Raw genomic sequence first — 19712 nt, 5'->3', positions numbered from 1 at the left:
CCAGGGCGAAGCGCGGACCGATCGTCCTTGACACCACAGCCGGGATCCCCGGAGGCTCCGGGACGCGGCAGGTCCGCCACCGCCGTGTTCCGGGTAGCGAAAAACCTGCCCGTTGTTATGATGGTGGCATCACGGCGTCTGCCCGCAGCTAAGATGGCAGCGGCCGCGCTTCCGGTCTACGGCTCCCGGCCGTCTCAGCCCACGGGGCGCGCCGGGATGACCAGGGCGGGGCTCCTGTAGCGTGGGCAGCCTGTTCGTGGAGTCCATCACCGCTTCTCCGCCAGGGCATATCCCACACGATGACTGGGAGCCCCGACAGCTCCGGAAGACGGCAGCTCTGTCAGCTGGTACGGCGAGAACCCACCCGTTTCTATGATGGCGGCTGCGCGGCGTCTGCCCGCAGTTAAGATGGCACCACCAGCTCCGTCCGTCCACCGCCCGGCGCTCCCGGCGTGCACTGCGTGGGGCCGGGCACACAGCTGCCAAGATGGCGGACCTGGAGGAGCGGGTGTCGGATGAGGAGAAGGTAAAGGAAGGGGGTGGCCACCCCTCCGCTGTGGGCCTGCTCCGCTGCCCGCGGGAAGGCAGTGGGTGGGGAGTGGCGAGCAAGCTCGTCTGGTGCCGGTGCGGCGGCCTGCGGGTGCCTTGGGGCGGGCGGGCCCCCGAGACCACCGGGCCGCCGCCGTCCAGCGGAGGGACCCGCCGTTCCTTACCAGCGCAGCATAGAAATCCTCATTGCCTTCCGAAATCCTCATTGTCTTCCGAAATCCTCACTGCCTTCCTCACTGCCTTCCGATTTCCTCATTGCCTTCCTCATTGCCTTCCGATTTCCTCATTGCCTCGGTGCTGCTGAGGCGTCTCGGCCAGTCGTTGTGCATGAAAATGGATAATCTCAACCTAAACTAGGGGAGGTTTAGGTTGGACATCAAGAGTTTCTTAGCAGAAAGGGCGATTAGACATTGGAAAGAAGGTGATAGAGTCCTCATCCCTGGTCATGATCAAGGAAGGACTGGACGTGGCACCCACTGCTCTGGTCTTGCTGACAGGGTGGGAGTCAGTCACAGGTGGATCACTTGGTGATCTTGAAGGTCTTTCCCAACCAAAACGATTTTGCGGAAGTGTTCTTTCTGCACTGCTTTTCCCGAATCAGCAAAGTAACCAGCATGTGTGTAAGGTGCTTTGAAACCTCTTCCCTTCCTAAACACCCTCCGAGTGTGTCATCGCGCTTTCTGCTCACTCCAGCTCCTGACAGGAACTTTGATGTAGGTCCTGCAAATTATACTGTATGGAAAGGACTAAGTAGGAGCAAATAGAGCCATAATTACTTTAGGAAAGGGTGAAATGAGCAGTTTGTTCCTCTTGTGTGAGAAGGTTACAGCTTGCAAGTTCTCTGCCAGTTCTCTGTCTGTTGTCTACCCACAAGTTTAAAAATACACTGTTACTCTTCCGTACTTCATAGAAGTGTTACAACTTAGTGCTTGCTTTGTTTCTTAGCATTCCGGAGGAGTTGTTCAGGCTCATGGATCTTCAAGGATCCTACAAGTCCAGGGGTTGCTTTCATTTTTTCCCTTAAACTGTCATTTCAGCTTTGTTTCAGTGACATCATTTGTGAAGCAAGCAGAGCTTTAGAGGTGCAGTTCATCCATTAGTCAGTCTTTTAGGTGATGTTGTTTGAAATAAATATTCCAGAGCAGAATTGATATGGCCTTTTGAACATTCAGTTTCAACTAACTCTATGCCTCACACAGGCAGAGAAGGATAACCTTAAGGGAGGATCTGAAAGAGAAACATTTACTGTAGCAAATATTTACTATGGTATCCATTTTGTGACTGTTCAGATGAGTCTAGAAACTTAATATATGTTGTTTTTATAAGTGTGAGTTTACTGGTACTTTAAAGCAGAAAACCCAAAGCCATCAATTAAGCAACAAAATTAATTCATTCCATCCTCCAAGCTTCACTCCTTTATGAGTGTATTTTGGCTGAGAGATTAATTTCTTACTCCAGACAGGCTGGAAGAGCTGGGGGTGCCCAATCCAGAGAAGAGAAGGCTTCAGGGAGACCTTAGATCTCTTCCAGCACCTAAAGGGACTCCAGGAGAGCTGGGGAGTGACTTGGGACAAGGGCCTGGAGTGACAGGCCAAGGGGAAATGGCTTCCCACTGCCAGAGGGCAGGGACAGATTGGATATTGGGAAGGGATTCTTTCCTGTGAGGGTGCTGAGGCCCTGGCACAGGGTGCCCAGAGCAGCTGTGACTGCCCCTGGATCCCTGGAAGTGTCCAAGGCCAGGCTGGACGGGGCTTGGAGCAACCTGGGTCAGTGGAAGGTGTCCCTGCCCGTGGCAGGGGGTGGAATGGGATGGGCTTTGAGGTCTCTTCCAACCCAACCAGTCTGTGATTCTGTGATTTTCTTTTAAGTTCCTCTGAAATCTCCCCCGTTCTGCTCAAGTTCTTCTGCTGCTGTTTCGCCAGTGTAAAGTAACGGCTGAGCAGCTTCCCTTCCCCTCAACCACTTTCCCCATTTTAGAAGCAGGAAGTTGATGCTGCAGAGCTGAAATGGCACCTGAAATGGCCCCAGGGGCCAGGAAATGGGGCAGGTTGCAGAAAGTCCCGTTTTGGTGTTTCTGCAGAGGAGCGTCCTGACACCGCCCTCCAAGAAACCAGCTCTGAAAACCAACAACCATTCAAGTGCTTGACATTTCAAATTAATCACTCCCCAGCCTGTTTCCTGCACTCCTGATTTCAGTAGTTTGACTGAAATTTTTTGTATTTTATTGATCTGTGAGAGGCAGGGCAAGGGATAATTACCCAAGTGAACACTTTCCACTTGCAGCCTTTGCTTTGTTCAGAACTGGGTTTGTAATAACATCTGATTGAAGTGCAGAGGCCTCTCTGTGTTGGTTTAATTTTGTTCATCCTTCCAAGTGAGAGAATTAGTGGAAGACTGTAGAAATCTCTCACTTCAGGGTAACACTTGGGCTTTTTTTCCTGTTTGTTTATTTCTTTTTCCCGTAAGGATTTCCTTATGAGACTCCATTGATCTAAAGTTCAGCCTACTAAAACCCTTTTGCAAGCGTTTCATGTTCTGCAGCCACAACATCATTGCAAAAACTTATAAGACATTAAATTTTACAGCTTTTTAGAGGCCTTTTTTTGCCACATGTTGAAGCATTTTATGAAAGAGAATCCATTCATCCGGGGAGTTAATTTGTGTATTCCAGTGCTGCTTTCCCACTGAGAGGCATCCTGGCATAGGTGTGGATACTTGAGAGAGCTTTAGCACAGCGATGTTCTGTGCTGTGCTCACAGCTGTACTCGCTCAGAAAAGCACAGATTCTTTTCAGAAATCTCTCAGCCTTTTGGGGCGGACTCTGAGCAAAGTCCACGGAGGATACAGAGCTGCAGGGTCTCTCTAAACTACTGCCAGGCTCTCTTCATCACTGCACAGATTTCTGACAGTGAAATTTGACAATGTTGTGGCAGCAATCTGTCCTAATTACAGCTCTTTAAATAGTGAAAGTTTTCAAACAGTTTAAGAGCTCCATTTTTAGTATTGCTGTATACTTACCAACCTGAAACCATAAGGTTAAGAGAAATTGGTTTTATGTCTTTTTCATGTTTTCTTTGTATTGCTTAATTACTTCAGGCACAAAGAATGTATATCTATTTTTTGAAATCATTGCTAATTTGAAAGACAGTATATTTTTATCTGCAGCTCAATCCAGTTCAGGCAGAGTTGTTACTTGAACCTGTTGAAATAAGGCAATTACCTTTTGTTTGGAAAAGTGTTTATTTCTTTTCTTGGCTTGCTTTAAATAATTATGTGACAAGCTATACAAACAATTTCTAATTAAAGCAGGGAACACTGTTGAAAGAAGCGAGTTATTTCCAGCTGTGGTGATAACTTCGGTGAAGCAGTTGGATATATATACACAATTCTTTGTTTTGCTGCTCAAAATGATAAGTAGAAAGTAATCAGAGTCATAATGAGCAATTCTGCAGTCACTTTGAATAAATGCCTTGTTAGACCAGAGAGGCTCATTGGTCAGCTTTGTTAGCTGGGCTTATCAGAGGAAATGTGACGTTTTTATTATTCTGAGGGAGAGGTTTAATTTTGTCACATTTCCTCTTTCATTTCTTCCAAGAGCTTTCTATTACCTTTGGTCCTATAAAAGCCATAAAAGATTTGATAATGAAAACCATAAACTCTTACTAATTCCAACAGACTCAATACCTGGACCACCTAAATTCTAATGCTGCAAGACATGTGCGTTGGATTTCAGAACACGTTGCAGTTAAATTACACTTTAAGAGGGATGGAGTTTTTCTTTTCCGGATTCAGAGTTTATGGACATTGAAAGTTGGCCTTTTCAGTTATTGGTGCCTTCATCATGACAGTTCCACGTGCCTTCATAGAATCCCAGAATGGTCTGGGTTGAAAGGGGACCCTGAAGATCATCCAGTTCCACCCCCTGCCATGGGCACGGACACCTTCCACTATCCCAGGCTGCTCCCAGCCCTGTCAAGCCTTGCTTTGAACAGTCTTCCAAGACTATTTCTATCTTGACAGTGCAGGCCTGGATTTCTCCCTAAATCTGCCACTTCCTGTCGCTTCAGAGTTGGTTTTGTTGGTGAATTGCTTCAATATGTATGAACTCAGTAAATTGTCTTTTGTCTTTAATGATTTTTCTGCTTCATTGTAGGTGCGTATAGCTGCAAAATTCATCACTCATGCACCCCCTGGAGAGTTCAATGAAGTATTCAATGGTGAGCAATTATGGACAAAATGATCTGTGGTGTTTTCTTCATGTTTTATCTATTATAAAAATCTAAGGCTATGTCACACCATGCTGCTTTTAAAGTTAGTGGCTAGGGAAAGCATGCAGTCCTTCTGGACTACTGCTTAATGAAATTACTGAATCATTTTAATGTTTGCATTTGTACACTTGAAAACAAAGTGCAGAAATAGAAACATTTGATCAAAAAGTCCAGTAACACACCTGAACCCTTTCTTCTCCAGATGTCCGGTTATTGCTTAACAATGACAATCTTCTCAGGGAAGGAGCAGCACAGTAAGTACTGAGGCTTCAAACAGAAGTCAAATTCTGTTCTCTTATACTCATCATTCTGTGACAAAGAAAACCATTTGCTGTATTCAGAGCAATCTTCTGTAATTCTTTACCCCACCTAACAATATGTATAATGAAAGGTGTGGGTGATTGTTTTTAAAAGCCCTAAATTGGAATTTGTGCTGTATAAAAATGACAGGAAGGCACTCTGCCAAAAGTTTAACTCTGCAGCAGCAGCAATATCTGATCATGTTGAATTGTCTGATTGTCTAATCAAGCTTTTTGATGCTAAGATCTATTTCAAGCTAGGTGACAGTCAATCAGCAAGTATTTACATTAGAAAATTGTTGTAAATATTCGTCTGTTCATTTGTTTACCTCGCTGCTGTCTAAATTGTAGCTGGGATGTTCCTGTTTTGCCTTGGCTTGCTCACATTTCCCCAGGCTACCTGCTGTTCTACTTTTGAACTCTGTGTTTTCCTGGTCATCACTAAACAAACCTGCTTTTAAACCTGGGGTTTATAGCTAACTACAGTAAAAGGTATTGAAAAACCCTTTAACAGTGCTTAATTAAGTTGATGTTTACTGTAATATAATTACACATCATGCTTATTCTCAAGTCAGAATAAATGTGCACGTACAGCTAAAGCTCTATTTTCTTTTGACCCTCCACAGTGCATTTGCACAGTACAACATGGATCAGTTCACTCCGGTGAAGATAGAAGGGTACGATGATCAGGTGAGAGGAAACTTTGTACACTTGAGGTTTGTATTGCTGCACTGTGAAAAAGCCATAAAAATGTTTCGTCAGGATGTTGGCTCACGAGTCAACATCACCATCAGCTGACTCACTCATGCTGCTCACAAGGTACCACCCCTTCTCCTTCCCCCACATGTCATGACAAACTTTCTTCTATAAGAACAATGCATAGGCAAAATAGTCTCTTTAAGTTCTGTGTGGTACCATTTAGTAAATCCAATTCGTTGTTCCTTAAAGCTCCATGCTGAAGTCACTGGAATTTTACTTGAGAATATGAATGATTAAAGATTGCTGTCTATTTAAAGCTCACTTCCAAATCCTTATACTGCTACTTGCTTACAGTTCCTACTGGCAATTGATAGTAGATTCTTAATAGTTTGTTTGGTTTATTTTCTGCAATTTTAATCCTTTCCCAGTTACCCTAAAAAAGAAACTGTATCTCTGTTTATACCAAATCATTGATTTGGTGTAGTGATTGTGCTTAATACTGTCCAATCTATGCCAGCAAAATAAGTTGTTTCAGGGGTTTTTTAAATTTTTTTTTTCAGAACAAACAGCAAGTCATAGAGGAGTTAGAAAGCTGCCTGACCATCTGCTCTGTTCTCTGAGCCAAGCTCTGACCCAGCTTTTCTGGTGTCCCAGATATGTTTATGGGAGGCATATATTAAGAGGGCAGTTCATAGAAATAGCTTTGATAAGAAAGCTACAGTACAACCTGCAAAAGAAAAAAACCCCACCCCAATAAAGTCAATATTTGGGAAGCCAGAGAATTAAGGTGAAAAAGAAAAAAGAAGGGAATGTGCAATGCTCCTTTGCTGTCTGCTTTAGTTGGTGTATTTTAGTAGTCACATCTATGTACCCTTCTTGCACAGAAGTAGAGCTGTTGCAACTTGGAACATGGCAATAAATGGTAGATTCCAGAGTAAAAGTCTCTCTCTCCTTTAGAAACGAAGAAGGAAAACAGCTGAAATAATTTTAAAGGCAAAGCAACCTGCTTCTATTGTAAGGATACCAAATTTTAAGCCATATATATATATTATTATAGTTCAGCCTCTTCTGGGACAGAAGTCTACATGCAGTATTACTGTGGAGAGCAGAGAGTTCCCTTTAGCCTCACAACATCTACTCATTTAAATTATTACTGAAAATACTTGATTTTCTTTTTGTGCTCTTATAGGTCAATGAAAGAACCTATTGTAACAGTGGTATGCAAGTAGGCAAAAATGCAAAATAATCTATAGCAGCCTAAATGTATCATCATTTCAACTTCTTTTACAGGTCTTAATCACAGAACACGGTGATCTGGGCAATGGCAGATTTTTAGACCCAAGAAACAAGCTTTCTTTTAAGTTTGATCACTTAAGGAAAGAAGCAAGCGATCCCCAGCCCGAGGACACAGAATCAGCTTTAAAACAGTGGAGAGATGCCTGTGACAGTGCACTGAGAGCCTACGTCAAAGATCATTACCCCAACGGCTTCTGCACTGTTGAGTATCCATCTTGTTTCCCTGGAGCTGTATTGCTCTGAGTCAGTCAGTCCTAGAGCGGACTCTGCTGGGCAGAGCTCTTGGAATTCTCCATCCTCTCAGCATTTTGGCTAACTTTGGAATGGCATGTTCCAAAGAGGGTGCAGCTATCTTGGTGTGCATGCAGAGGTAAAGATGGGTTAGAGGTTTTCCGTAGGCACGGCTGCCAAGCACCTTCACACCTCCCGGTAATAAAATTCCTTCAGGGGAGGTGTTGGATAAAGTAACTCGCGGTGCATGTTCCCAGTGAGGTTCCACCACAGCAGCCTGCACCCTGCTGCCAAGAACAGAGATTGAGAATGGCTTTCCTTAGCTCTTGGGCCTTTTTAACTCTTTTTCTAAATACAGGTTTATGGTAAATCTATAGATGGACAACAGACAATTATTGCCTGTATTGAGAGCCACCAGTTTCAGCCCAAAAACTTCTGGTAAGATTATTTTAACGTAGTGTGTTTTCTTCCTTTGCCTGGTTCCTCAAACCAACCCATCCTCTAGCTCTGGCACAGTCTGAAGGACAGGGAGTTTTGGGCTTCCCAAGAAATTCTTTTCCTTCTGTAGTCTGTTTTCCTTGCAGCCCCCTTGGCATTTACCAAAACTCTTCCGGTGACCTATCCAGAGGAAAAGGCATTAGCAGAGCTGGATAGATGCTCCTTTATATCTCTGGAGCTTCTTTGTACTGGAGCTGCATTAAATTCAGCTGAGCTGCAGAAATTTAACTCCATGCCATCTAAAGCACTAAATCCCATGTGGTATTGGTGATAAGACAACATCAGAAACAACTGGCTCGTTAATTTGGTTCTTTTTGCTCTTAGAGCTTCTTGGAAATGGTTTTTCACGCTTTGATTGCTTTTAGGAACGGGCGTTGGAGATCAGAATGGAAATTCACCATCACACCACCAACGGCTCAAGTGGCTGCAGTGCTCAAAATCCAGGTGAGTTATTTTTTGTGGCAGTAACAGGAGAAACTGCACTGTGCTTGTCTTACACAAATGCATGTGGCTCAGAATGAGATGCTGAAATGCAGCAGAGATGTCCTTCTCAAGTCAGGACGTTATTAAACTAAACAATTCAAGAAATTCTTTCTTAAATCTCATATTTCAGGAGTAGTCTCAGATCTGACCTGTGGTTTATTATGCAGCATTACCCTATAGGCCTCCACTTTGCTTCACTTTATAGGGCTAAAACATCTACCTTGAGTCTTTTATAATTGCTCTTATCTCAGCTCTGGGCATTTACTGATCAACATAATCTTGAACAGTCTTGACAAAGAATGAAACCTGTTAGAAAACCCATCCTGCATTTAGTCTCCATGTAAGCAGAGAAGACTGGCAGGATGCTCTGTTGCGCCATTTTAGCAGCGTTTTGGGGCTCAGGAATTCTGGAGTGAGTGGTCATGATAAAACCTGCATTCTGTCTTTTTCTCCAGGTCCATTACTATGAAGATGGCAACGTCCAGCTGGTCAGTCACAAAGACATTCAGGACTCTGTACAGGTGTCAGTAAGTATGATAAAAGATCTTTATGAGAAGCAACTGTTTTATTCCTTAAACAGCTCATGGGGCATGCACTGCTATGACTGCATTCTCTTGACTTGAAAGTAATTTTAGGGTGAAGCGTGGTGTTTAGAGTCACGTAGGAATACCAGATGGCCAATTGCTTAAAACTCGGTCTTACTGGAAAGTGTCTGTTGGAAAGCTTCTCTTGGAAGTTTGGGTTAAAGAGGACAGAATATGCTTTTCTACCTCTGTGCGAGGGAAAGGAACAGTAAGAGACACACACTAAGAGAAATTTGGAATTCCTCTGGTATGGTAGAGGGAGCAGCAGCTGCCAAGTGACTCCTTTTCCCATGAAGGTCCAGTTCCTTTGTGCGCACTAGGGTGCAGCATTGCTCTAGTTTGGAGCACAAGCTCTACCCAGTAAGGGAAAGGAACCCAGCTACAACCACGAGGCACAAGCTGGTGTTTACCCACTTTATCTGTACTCAGCCTATCATTTGAGAAGAAATCTGTTATGTAGCTTATGTACGTTGCTCTTAAGCACACCATTTTTATTTTTTTTTTCTCCTTCACAGAGTGATGTCCAAACTGCTAAGGAGTTTATTAAGATCATAGAAAATGCAGAAAACGAGTACCAGGTAAGATCAGTGGTAGTTAAATAAACCATAGAATCACATCAGTCTCCATTTGCAGTTCATGGAAATATGGAGAGCTGATCTCTGGTTCTGTTCCTGGCTTAGTCTGATGTTGACTGTAAGAATTGCTTAGAAAAGGGCAGTAGTATTTGTTTAAATAATACAGTTATAAAGCTGTAGTTACAAAGCTGCGTTGTAATAAACTATCAGGTTTGCTGTATGGTTTTTTTAAAGGATTACAAAGGATACGTGGAACAAGCATGGGAGGGGAGTGGGTGACTCGATGTATTTTCCTCTGTGACAGTTAAGAATACTGAGGAGGGAATTTAAAAACTGCACAACAGCTTTTACATTGTCCCAGCCTGTGTGCAAGGACACTGGAAAGAGATAAGTCAGTGAAAGGCCTGAGGAGATGGTGCTGCATTACAGGGGAGGTGAACAGAAAGCCTTGATTTGTACACACACTGATGACTGCATTATGAATTTAGTTAATAGCGTACCTTACACCTTATAGAAAGGGGTTTGTGCCTTTAACACTGAGTTGAGCTTTCCCACAGTGTTTTATGAGTGCCCTAACCAAATCTGCATGCCCTTACAGACAGCAATCAGTGAAAACTACCAGACTATGTCAGACACCACTTTCAAAGCCTTACGCCGGCAGCTGCCCGTCACCCGCACCAAGATTGACTGGAACAAAATCCTCAGCTACAAGATTGGCAAAGAAATGCAGAATGCTTAATGCAGAAACATTGGAGGAGTATGAAACGTTCGTGTGCAAAAAAAAAAAAACAAAAAACAAACAAATGTGGTCCTATGCCAAGTAGATGGTTTCTAAACCAGAGCAGCGTTTTTTTAGGGCTTTCGAAGTTAACAGGTTTTCTAGCCTGAGAGGGAACCGTGGAACAAATAGTTGTCTTTGTGTTTTGTGTTTCCTGCCACATAAACTTCATGTTGTAGCTGCATTTAATAGGTCATTTAAATTCAGCCATTCATGGCCCAGAAGTATAGCTGTTTTCAGTCACTGGCTGGAAAACTTCCTAGCTGGAAAAGCCCTATTATTACCCAGGAGAGGGTGCAGAGCGTTCCTTTCACCTGTATCCAGCACTCCAGGTATCCAGTAAGTTTGTCAAACCTGCCAAGAGCTCACGATGCTGCAAGACACAGTTAAGTGCAAGACAGTGAATCCTCGTGTATCCTTATTCCCAACCTCCACAAAGCAGATGCCTGCAGGCTTAGATTTTACTGTAGAAAATGTGTTTACAGGATCCTTTACAGAATTCCCTACTGACCCAGCTCTTCCAGGGATGTAATTTTTTTTTTTTTTTTTAATGAAGATTTGAGCCATGTTCCCTAAAAGTGCACATCTTTTTTTCTCCCCTCCCTCCTGTAAGTACGGTTACCAGACATGTGCATCTTTACAGAACTGCAGGATGAGTCACTGATGATCCACAAGGGCTGGATGGTGATTAAAAATGCAAATGTCTACAGAATAATAGGTATGTTGTGCTTTCAAGCTTTGTGGCAGGTTCATAGATTTGTATCACAGGTGTATGGATGGATAGTGTACAAAATAAATAAACTTGCACCAAAGTGAAAGAAAAAAATGCTTTCCATTTGTCTCAGTTGTGGACAGTTTCTTGTCATGCTTAAGAGGGGATTTTGGAATGAATCTTCTACGTGCTTGCCCTGCGTTACTGTTTTCCCCTTCTAATATCAAAATTAGCAGTCATAACAGTTTCTCTGAAGGGGAGGATGAAGGAATACACATATGCCTTTCTGGTATCTTGGAACAAGGATTCACTACAAAGTGAACCTCCTTTGGTGAACTCCCTTTGCTTTGTTTGCACTTGGTTATCACTGGGCGCCTTGCAGGTTCTGGTTTTTAAACTGCCTCATGTCTTCTTGTTTTTAAATACATAAAGGAAAAAGGGTTGGAAAGAGTGGGGTGCGGTTGCCTGCATTGTTACACTTCAGGTTTTGCACAACACCACCACAAAATAAGAGTTTATCCTTTGTGAGTTTCATCTAAATAAAATATATTTGTATTTGCTGCTGAGACTGACAATTCATCCCTCAGGCATCCTCTGTATCAACCAGTCTAGTGCAAATAGACCAGTCTTTGTTTAAAGCCATTCGTGTCTGTCCTTCCATGGTCTCACTCCCTGTTAATTCCGGAAGGCTGGGAAGTGGTGCAGTCACCATCCCTGAAATTATTCAAAAACATGAATGTGGCACTTGAGGACATGGTTTAGTGGTGAACACGGTTGTGGTGCTGGGTTGATGATTGGACTTTCATGATCTCAAAGGTCTTTTCCAGCTTTAAAAGTTCAGCAATTAAGGCTGGGATGGTATCACTCCAAACCCCGGGTGATGCTCCCACCCAGGTTTACAGCCCTGGGAACAGGAGGGCTGAGCTTTCAAATTAAAAACAATCACAGAGCTTTAATGCAGCTCCTCACCCTGTAAAAAAGGCAGCAAGGAGGTAGTTCCACCCATCCTCGGTGTCTTAACACCTACCTCAGGCACTCCTGGCCATATCCTACATGGGAGAAAGCAGGGCTTTTTGCAGGGTTGGCACAGTGCTGGGCGCAGAGCTACTCAAGGACAGTTTGTTAGGAGTTGTGTCTGCAGCAGCACCCAGGGGAGATGAAAGGTTGTGTGGGCCTCAGGTGCTGTGGGCTGCGGCCCTGGATCCATCCAGGAAATCGCTGCAGCAATTCCAAGAATGTGAAGCTGAAGTAGGGCCCAAGATAAGACTGCACACAACACAGCTTTTAACTGTCTCAAGGCTAGTCCTCAGCTCCTTACACTGGAAGCAGTTCACTGCCAGCGCTCCAGCCTTTAGAGCATTTCTGTATCTTTGTCCTTCTCCAAATCAGCTAATCACCCTTTAGACTGACTCCTTCCCTTCCTGCCCCTTCTCCCCCAGGAACCTTCCCTACAGCGGGCTCCGATATCCCGCCCGCAGCCCCTCCACCTGCCCCGTGCCGGGCGGGCGGGTCCGTACGGCCCCTCTGGCTGTCGTTCCTTCCTGCTCCGCCAGCCCAGCCCAGCCCAGCCCAGCCCGGCTTAACCTGGCACTCCTCGACGGGTCACCACCTCGGCTCGGCTCGGCTCGGCTCGGCCCGGCCATGTCGTGGTTCAGCAGGGGGGACGCCCGTCTTTGGGGCTATCAATTCGTGCAGTTTTTGCAGGACACGGGCCGGCAGCAGACGAGCCTGCGGGAGACGCTGCGGACCATCTACAACCAGGAGTTCCGGGACAGGTGAGAGCCCTCGGCAGACCCAGGCAACATCCCCTGGGGCAGAGCCCTGACCAGCATCTCCCAATCCCCGGGCCAGCATCCCCAGTGCCTGGCCAGCGTCACTGGTCCCTGGTTCATCATCACTGGGGTCCCCGAGCCCGTCTGCCTCACCAAAGCCCTGCTGGGATGATCCCCAGCTCCAGGGGCCCCCAGCAGCTGCCTGGGGATGGCCTTGGACACCCACTGCCCACCACACTCCCCCACCTCGCCCTGCTGGCACCAATCACACCGGCCCCTGTGCGGTATCACCGCTGTTAATCGTTGGCAAAGCCGGGTCTCAGTGCACTGGTTGGACTGGGAGGAGGTACCTGGAGAGTGATCCCTGCTGGGACCACGGTGGCTGTGCCTTAGCAGAGCCAGCAGCTGTGCCAGCTCGGCTCCTGAGCACTAGCATGGACAGGGACTGTGGCTGTGAGCCAGCTGGAGTGGCTGTGGTATGGCTGGAGCAACAATGGCACAGCACGGAACTGCTGGAGCGGTCAGCAGGGATGTGAGACTTGCACAGGCCAGGGGGAAGCCCAAGTCCTTCTTCCTCTCCTGATGGAGAGGGAACCTGCTGAGAACTCCCTCACTGCAGCCTCAGTGTCTTGCTTCATCTTCCCACTTGCCTCACCTCAGCTGCCTGTGCCCAGGGCGGCTGAGCCACGCTCTCCCACACAAACCCTCTCCTTGTTTCCACAGGACTGACGCAAAGACACCCGGGTTTTCCCGCATCTTGCAGGCACTGAAGAAAACCCACCAGGTTCAGGTGTGCGGGGAGGTGGTGAAATTCAAGGTGAGTTCATGCTGGGGCAGTGCCCACTAGGACTGGCTCCTCAGGAGCTCCCTGCAGGATCCCAGGGCCGTGCTGATTCTGGCTGCTCCTTGCAGGTGAAGAGGCGTGTGGTGGTGGCAGACCAGTACCGAAGACCCAGAAGGAATGCACGGACACCTGTGCCCATGTCTGCCTCAGGACAGCAGCTCAGCTCCTCTCCACAGATGCCCCAGATCTATGGCAAGCAGTGGTATGACCGGCAGCACCCCGCCTTGGCACGGCCCCTGGATCCCCCACCCCGGCTGGGAAAGCCTGACCCTCCCTCCCCACAGGGCTGAGCTCATTCGTGGGAAGCACGGGGTAGAGATCGCCTCAGACTATGACCAGGGCAGTGGGAATATCCGCTTCCCAGTGGTGCCGGGTGAGCCCCGGACAGTCACTGTCCTGGTGCGGAATCGTGGGACCCAGGCGGTGACGCTGCAGCGCTTCCAGCCACGCCAGCAGTCACAGGAGCTCTCCTTCACCGATGAGCAAGGGGCAGCGCAGGGCCAGTCCCTGCTCTTACACCCGGGTAGGGTCCCATCCCATCCATCCCATCCCATCCCATCCCATCCCATCCCATCCCATCCCATCCCATCCCATCCCATCCCATCCCATCCATCCCATCCCATCCCATCCCATCCATCCCATCCCATCCCATCCCATCCCATCCCATCCCATCCATCCCATCCCATCCCATCCCATCCCATCCCATCCCATCCCATCCCATCCCATCCCATCCCATCCCATCCCATCCCATCCCATCCCATCCCATCCCATCCCATCCCATCCCATCCCATCCCATCCCATCCCATCCCATCCCATCCCATCCCATCCCCTGCCCTGTGCCCTGCCCTGCAGAGAGGATGCAGGACCCAATCTCACCCCTTCACCCCGCAGGTGAGGTGTACCCCATCCAGGTGCGGTGCCTCACCGCCTGCAATGGGCACTTCAGTGCTGTGGTGTTCTTTGAGTTCACCACGGAGCCACACAAGCCCTTCAGCATCTCCCGCTACATTGCTGCCGTTGCCGAGAGCCAGCTGGCCAAGGACCTGGGGCCCTCGGCACCTTTCCAGCCTTACGAGGCCAGCCTCCAGCGCCTTGTCACGGTCATCACCGAGGATGGCATCCCCCCTGACAGGTATGTGGTGGAGTCACCTGAGCAGAGGGGCCCAGCCTGTTCTCCTGCCAGGGCAAGGTTCAGCTCCTTGATTGTCTGGCACCACAGGACAGTGCTTCGACCCTGTCCGATGGCTGGTGACTGGCGCTGGGGACACTGAGTAGTCCCTGCAGCACTGCTGTCCCCTCCACCCAGCTCCCTGAAAAACGAACTGGAGAGGGAAGTCCCTCTGGGCACCTACCAGTACCCAAGGAGCCTCAAGGACACGATCCTGCTCGGACCCAGCACCAGCGCCAGCTCCAGCTGGGCTGCCATGCGGTGAGTGCCAAGGGCTGAGAGCAGTGCCGAGGTGTTCCCTGAGTGCCAGGGTGCCCCTGGGACACAGTGACATTGCCGCTGCCCTCAGCTCGCTGCTGGAGGCACCTCTGCAGGCTGAGAACTACCACCAGAAATTCCAGCTGCTGCTGCACCTGGAGGAGATCCAGATGGAGGTGAACATACGGCGCTACGACATGCAGGATGTGACCATGGAGCAGGAGAGGGGGCTGCTGGTCCTCAGTGTGCGTAGGGGGGTGAGGGATGGGAGGGGCGCTGGCACAACGCTGGCACTCCCAGAGTGCCTGGCATCACACCAGCCCTTCGGCACAGGTGCCTGGCGTGGCCGAGAGCCGCCCGTCCGTGCTGAGAGGGGACCACCTCTTTGTCCACCTGAGCAGCGAGCGCTGCCACTCCCCGCTCATCCGGTACAAGGGCTACGTGCACAGCGTGGAACTGGAGCGGGTCAGGCTGGGCTTCTCCCCCAAGTGAGTGATGTCTGGTCCCAGCAGCCTTTCTCGGAGATGCCAAAGGCCAGGAGCGGGTTGGAAAGGGCCAGGAGGGCGTGGGAGGGTGCCCTGTGCCCTGCTCACACCGTTCCTTCCCAGGCTGCAGAAGAAGTTTGTGAACAGCCTGAAGTTTGATGTGACCTTCACCTTCAGCCGGCTGCCACTGCAGGTCCAGCATCGGGCTGCACGCCTGGCCATGCACCCCAGCTTGTCCAGCCTCCTCTTCCCCTCCGCCTCCTGCCACAAGTCCCTCTTCCCAGGCCCCTTCCAGCCCCAGTGAGTCCCCAGTTCTGCAGGGTGGGAGGGTCTGGGGGGATGGAGGGGATGGAGGGATGGAGGGGATGGAGAGATGGAGGGGATGGAGGGGATGAAGGGATGGAGGGATGGAGGGGATGGACGGGGTGGAGTCGATGGTGCTCCAGCAGCGCAGCCTCTGCTCCCACAGGTGGTTTAACCGCAAGCTGGAGACCAACGAGGAGCAGTGCAAAGCCGTGACCCACATCGTGACGGGCATGTCCCGGCCGGCCCCATACCTCATCTTCGGCCCCCCTGGCACTGGCAAGACGGTCACTATGGTGGAGGCCATCAAGCAGGTGAGTGGCCGGTGCCCTAATCCAGCCCTGAGCGCTGCTGCCCGCTCTGGTCCATGCTGTCACCTCCTCCTCCCACCCAGGTGTGGACATGCTTCAAGGATGCCCGTATCTTGGCCTGTGCCCCTTCCAACAGTGCCACAGACCTGCTGTGCCAGTGCCTCATCAAGGACATCGCCCCTCAGAATGTCTACAGGCTCATCGCCAGCTCCAGGAGCTACAGGGAGGTGCCCACTGACATCATGGTAGGTCCCTGTCCCTCCACCCTGAAATCCTGTCAGCACCCCGGGGCTGGTGTCCCCCGGGACAGGGGGACCTCACCCAGTGCCTGCACTCCAGCCCTGCTGCAACTGGGATGATGAGCAGAGCAGCTACGTGTACCCAAGCAAGGAGAGCCTGAGGCAGTACCGGATTATCCTCACCACACTGGTGACAGCAGGAAGGTCAGAGGAGCTGGGATTGTCCCCAGGCATCCGTGACAGGTGGAGGCAGGGCTGCCTTGCAGCCAGGCTGTGAAGGCAGTCCTGGGCTTCAGCAGAGAGGGGTTGGAGCAGGGCAGGCATGGGAGGATGAGGATGAAGGGTAGGAGAGGAATGATGGCCAGGTGGGGCAGGATGCTGAGACAGCCTCGGTCCGTCTCTCCTCCAGGCTGGTGTCAGCCAACTTTCCCCCTGGGTTTTTCTCCCACGTCTTCATCGACGAGTGTGGCCACGCGGTAGAGCCGGAGAGCGTGGTCGCTGTCGCGGGTGAGTGGTGCCCGCTGCTGTCTCAAGCACCAGCATCTCTGCATTGGCCTGGGCTCCCTCCCCTTCCCCACTGAGCTCTCCCTGTTCCCAGGGCTCCTGGCTCCCATGGATCAGGAGACCAACCCCAATGGGGGGCAGCTGGTGCTGGCAGGAGACCCCAAGCAGCTGGGCCCCGTCCTGACCTCACCGCTGGCCATCCAGCACGGTTTGGGTGAGTAGGGAGAGGGGTGGGAGTGCAGCAGGCAGCCCACAGGGGCTGAGTGGGCTTGTGGGGAGCCACAGGATATCGCTGGGCACAGGCACCTCGCTGCTGGAGAGGCTGATGCTGCACAACCCCCTGTACAAGAAGTCGAGCGGAGGATATGACCCGCAGTTCATCACCAAACTGCTCTGGAACTACAGGTGGGGACGGGGACGGTGCAGGAGGGGGCTGAGCCAGGCAGGGATTGGTGAGCGTGGCACTGCAGGGTCTGTCCCCCAGAGCCTCGTAGTGCCTCAGCTGCTGTGGGAGATGGGAGTGCACCTGCTGTCCTGGGTGCCTGAGAGGCTTCTGGACCCACGTGGCACCCACCCTGGGCACTGTCCTGCCTCTGCCAGGTCCCACGAGGCCATCCTCAGGATCCCCAATGAGCTCTTCTACGACAATGAGCTGAAGGTGTGCGAGAGCAGCGGGCTTGACGTCCGGAATCTGTATTGTACCTGGGAGGAGCTTCCCAAAAAGGTGAGGGGCACGGGAGGGACTGGCCCAGGGGGATCCCCGAGACACAGGCAGAGCAGAGGTGGATGTTCTCCATCCCCAGGGCTTCCCCATCATCTTCCATGGGGTTTGTGGGGAGGACCAGAGAGAGGCCAAGAGCCCCTCATTCTTCAACACGGCCGAAATTGAGGTCCTGCTCGACTACCTGAAGAAGCTGCTGCAGAGCCAGGGCAAGGGAAGCTGCCCCACCGTGTCCCCCAAGGAGATCGGCATCATTTCTCCCTACAGGAAGCAGGTGAGGGGCACAGCTCCGCAGGCAGGGCATAGGCAGAGACCGCCCCAAGGGACAGGGAACACTGGGATGGATGGGCAGCCCCAGGGCTGGCACAAGAGCTGGCACATCCACCCACTGTGGTGGCTGGGTTTTGCCACACGCCCCCACTCAGGTAGAGAAGATCCGGAGAGCCATCACCTCCCTGGATCCCGATCTGCGGAAGCTGCCGGACATCAGCCAGCTGAAGGTATGTCCTGGGTGTGAAGGAGAGAGGAGCACACCCCGCCCCAGGAGGAGGGATCCCTGCCAGCCCCAGCCCAGGGGTGCTCCTGGCCCCTCACCTGCTGTCCCTGCCCCAGGTGGGCTCTGTGGAAGAATTCCAGGGCCAGGAGCGGCACGTGATCCTCATCTCCACCGTGCGCAGCTGCAGCACCTACCTCCAGTTCGACCAGACCTTCAGGCTGGGCTTCCTCAAGAACCCCAAGGTACCGCCTTGCCCTGAGCAGACCCTTCTCCCTTGGCATCCCCTTCCTCCCTCCGGTTCTCACAGGCACCAGAGCTGCCCCGGGTGCTCGGTGCCCCACCAGAGCTGCCCGCACCTGGGTGGGGCTGCGAGACGATGAGAGGTTTTGCAGCCAGGTAAATCCCTCTTGCTTGTCCTCTTCAGAGGCTGAACGTGGCCATCACCAGGGCCAAGGCTCTGTTGATCGTGGTGGGTAACCCGACGGTGCTCAGCAAGGACCACCACTGGCACAGGTGAGCTGCTCCCTGCCCTTTCCTGCTGCCAGCACAGCGTGCCTGGCCGTGCCCACCGCCACCTCCTGCCCCCCTCCCCGCCTCTGCACCCGCAGGTTCCTCAGGTACTGCAAGGAAGAGGGCGGCTACACGGGATACCCCTACGAGGATGAGAGCACGGCCGAGAGCAGAATCGCCCACTGCCTCCACAAGCTGCAGCTCAGCGTTTAACACCCGGGTGAGCAGAGCTGGGCGCTGCCAGTGGGGCCCCGAAGGCAGCAGGGTGCCAGTGATGCCGTGCCAGCACCCCGGGGTCACAGCTGGGGCACTGGGAGGCTTCTCCTGCCCCAAACGGAGCAGGGCGTACAACAGGTTTTTGCTTAGGGGCCAGCTCTGCCATGGGGTTTCTCTGCAGGAAACACACCTGGGAAAGGAGAAGCCCCACAAAGCTGCGTCCCCCTCAGCCTGTCCCTGGCCTGCAGCAGCTCCTGCTCTTCCTGTCTCCGTCCTGGGGTGCTCCGTGCGTCCCCGGGGAGATGGGGCTGAACCCACCAGACCAGAAGGTGCTGCCAGCCTTTCCTGCCAGCCACGGAGCCCACACCAGCATCAAACTGGGACAGCTCTCCGTTTTAATCATTTTTTGACGTGGCTACGGCAAAACAATTCCCTGTGACTCATCTCAGCGTTCAGTGAAAGGCTTAAGCCTTTCTGGCCTCCAAAGTGCGTCACTGGGCGCCCAGGGGAGCTCACTGCTGCTGTGAAGGGTGACTGGGGAAGGCAGGGACCTGGCCTGGCACAGGCTGGCTCAGCTCTCCCCGGGGCAGCTGCCTGGCCTGAGAGCTGTGCAGGCACTCTATTTCCCTGGAATAAACGTTTGGAGAAAAGCAGTGTGTTGTTGAGTCCTAGGTGGGCCTTGCTTACACAGACAGGCTTCAGAGCAGCGTCAGGCTCACCGCAGCCCTGCCCTGCCCTGCTCCAGAGGCAGGATGGCTCCAGCGGTGATGGCAGTGCCCATCGCCCAGGGACTGGGTACAGCTGGGAAGTTCCTGCCCGGCCTTTCCAATGTAAACTGCTCCCTGGCTCTTTTGCAAGCACAGGGTACTGAGTGAGCCCTGATCCTCCACCAGCAGCTGAAGCGAGAGGGGCT

General features: G+C 50.9%; 2 protein-coding genes across 2 annotated transcripts; both read left to right on the top strand.

Annotated features, from left to right (window-relative positions):
- Positions 1–439: 439 nt before the first annotated feature.
- On the top strand, positions 440–11613 carry CAPZA1 (capping actin protein of muscle Z-line subunit alpha 1). Its single transcript, XM_040085336.2, has 10 exons — positions 440–526; positions 4703–4766; positions 5020–5071; positions 5743–5806; positions 7106–7312; positions 7701–7780; positions 8206–8284; positions 8779–8850; positions 9423–9485; positions 10081–11613. Exons 1-10 carry the CDS (start codon positions 488–490, stop codon positions 10219–10221), a joined length of 861 nt encoding a protein of 286 aa, XP_039941270.1. The 5' UTR covers positions 440–487; the 3' UTR covers positions 10222–11613.
- Positions 11614–12273: 660 nt separating this feature from the next.
- MOV10 (Mov10 RISC complex RNA helicase) lies at positions 12274–19452 on the top strand. Its single transcript, XM_040085569.1, has 22 exons — positions 12274–12747; positions 13468–13561; positions 13657–13790; positions 13873–14111; positions 14480–14720; positions 14895–15017; positions 15106–15259; positions 15348–15502; positions 15623–15799; positions 15969–16116; positions 16197–16358; positions 16453–16556; positions 16762–16859; positions 16951–17070; positions 17159–17261; positions 17457–17580; positions 17660–17851; positions 18003–18077; positions 18190–18315; positions 18498–18586; positions 18682–18803; positions 18981–19452. Exons 1-21 carry the CDS (start codon positions 12614–12616, stop codon positions 18794–18796), a joined length of 2907 nt encoding a protein of 968 aa, XP_039941503.1. The 5' UTR covers positions 12274–12613; the 3' UTR covers positions 18797–18803; positions 18981–19452.
- The last annotated feature ends 260 nt before the right edge of the window (positions 19453–19712 follow it).

This window comes from Hirundo rustica, chromosome 24 (assembly GCF_015227805.2).
Source record: "Hirundo rustica isolate bHirRus1 chromosome 24, bHirRus1.pri.v3, whole genome shotgun sequence".
Classification (NCBI taxonomy): Eukaryota; Metazoa; Chordata; class Aves; order Passeriformes; family Hirundinidae; genus Hirundo; species Hirundo rustica.
Note: the sequence above shows the minus strand (reverse complement) of the source record. Positions and strands in the feature narration are given on the sequence as shown.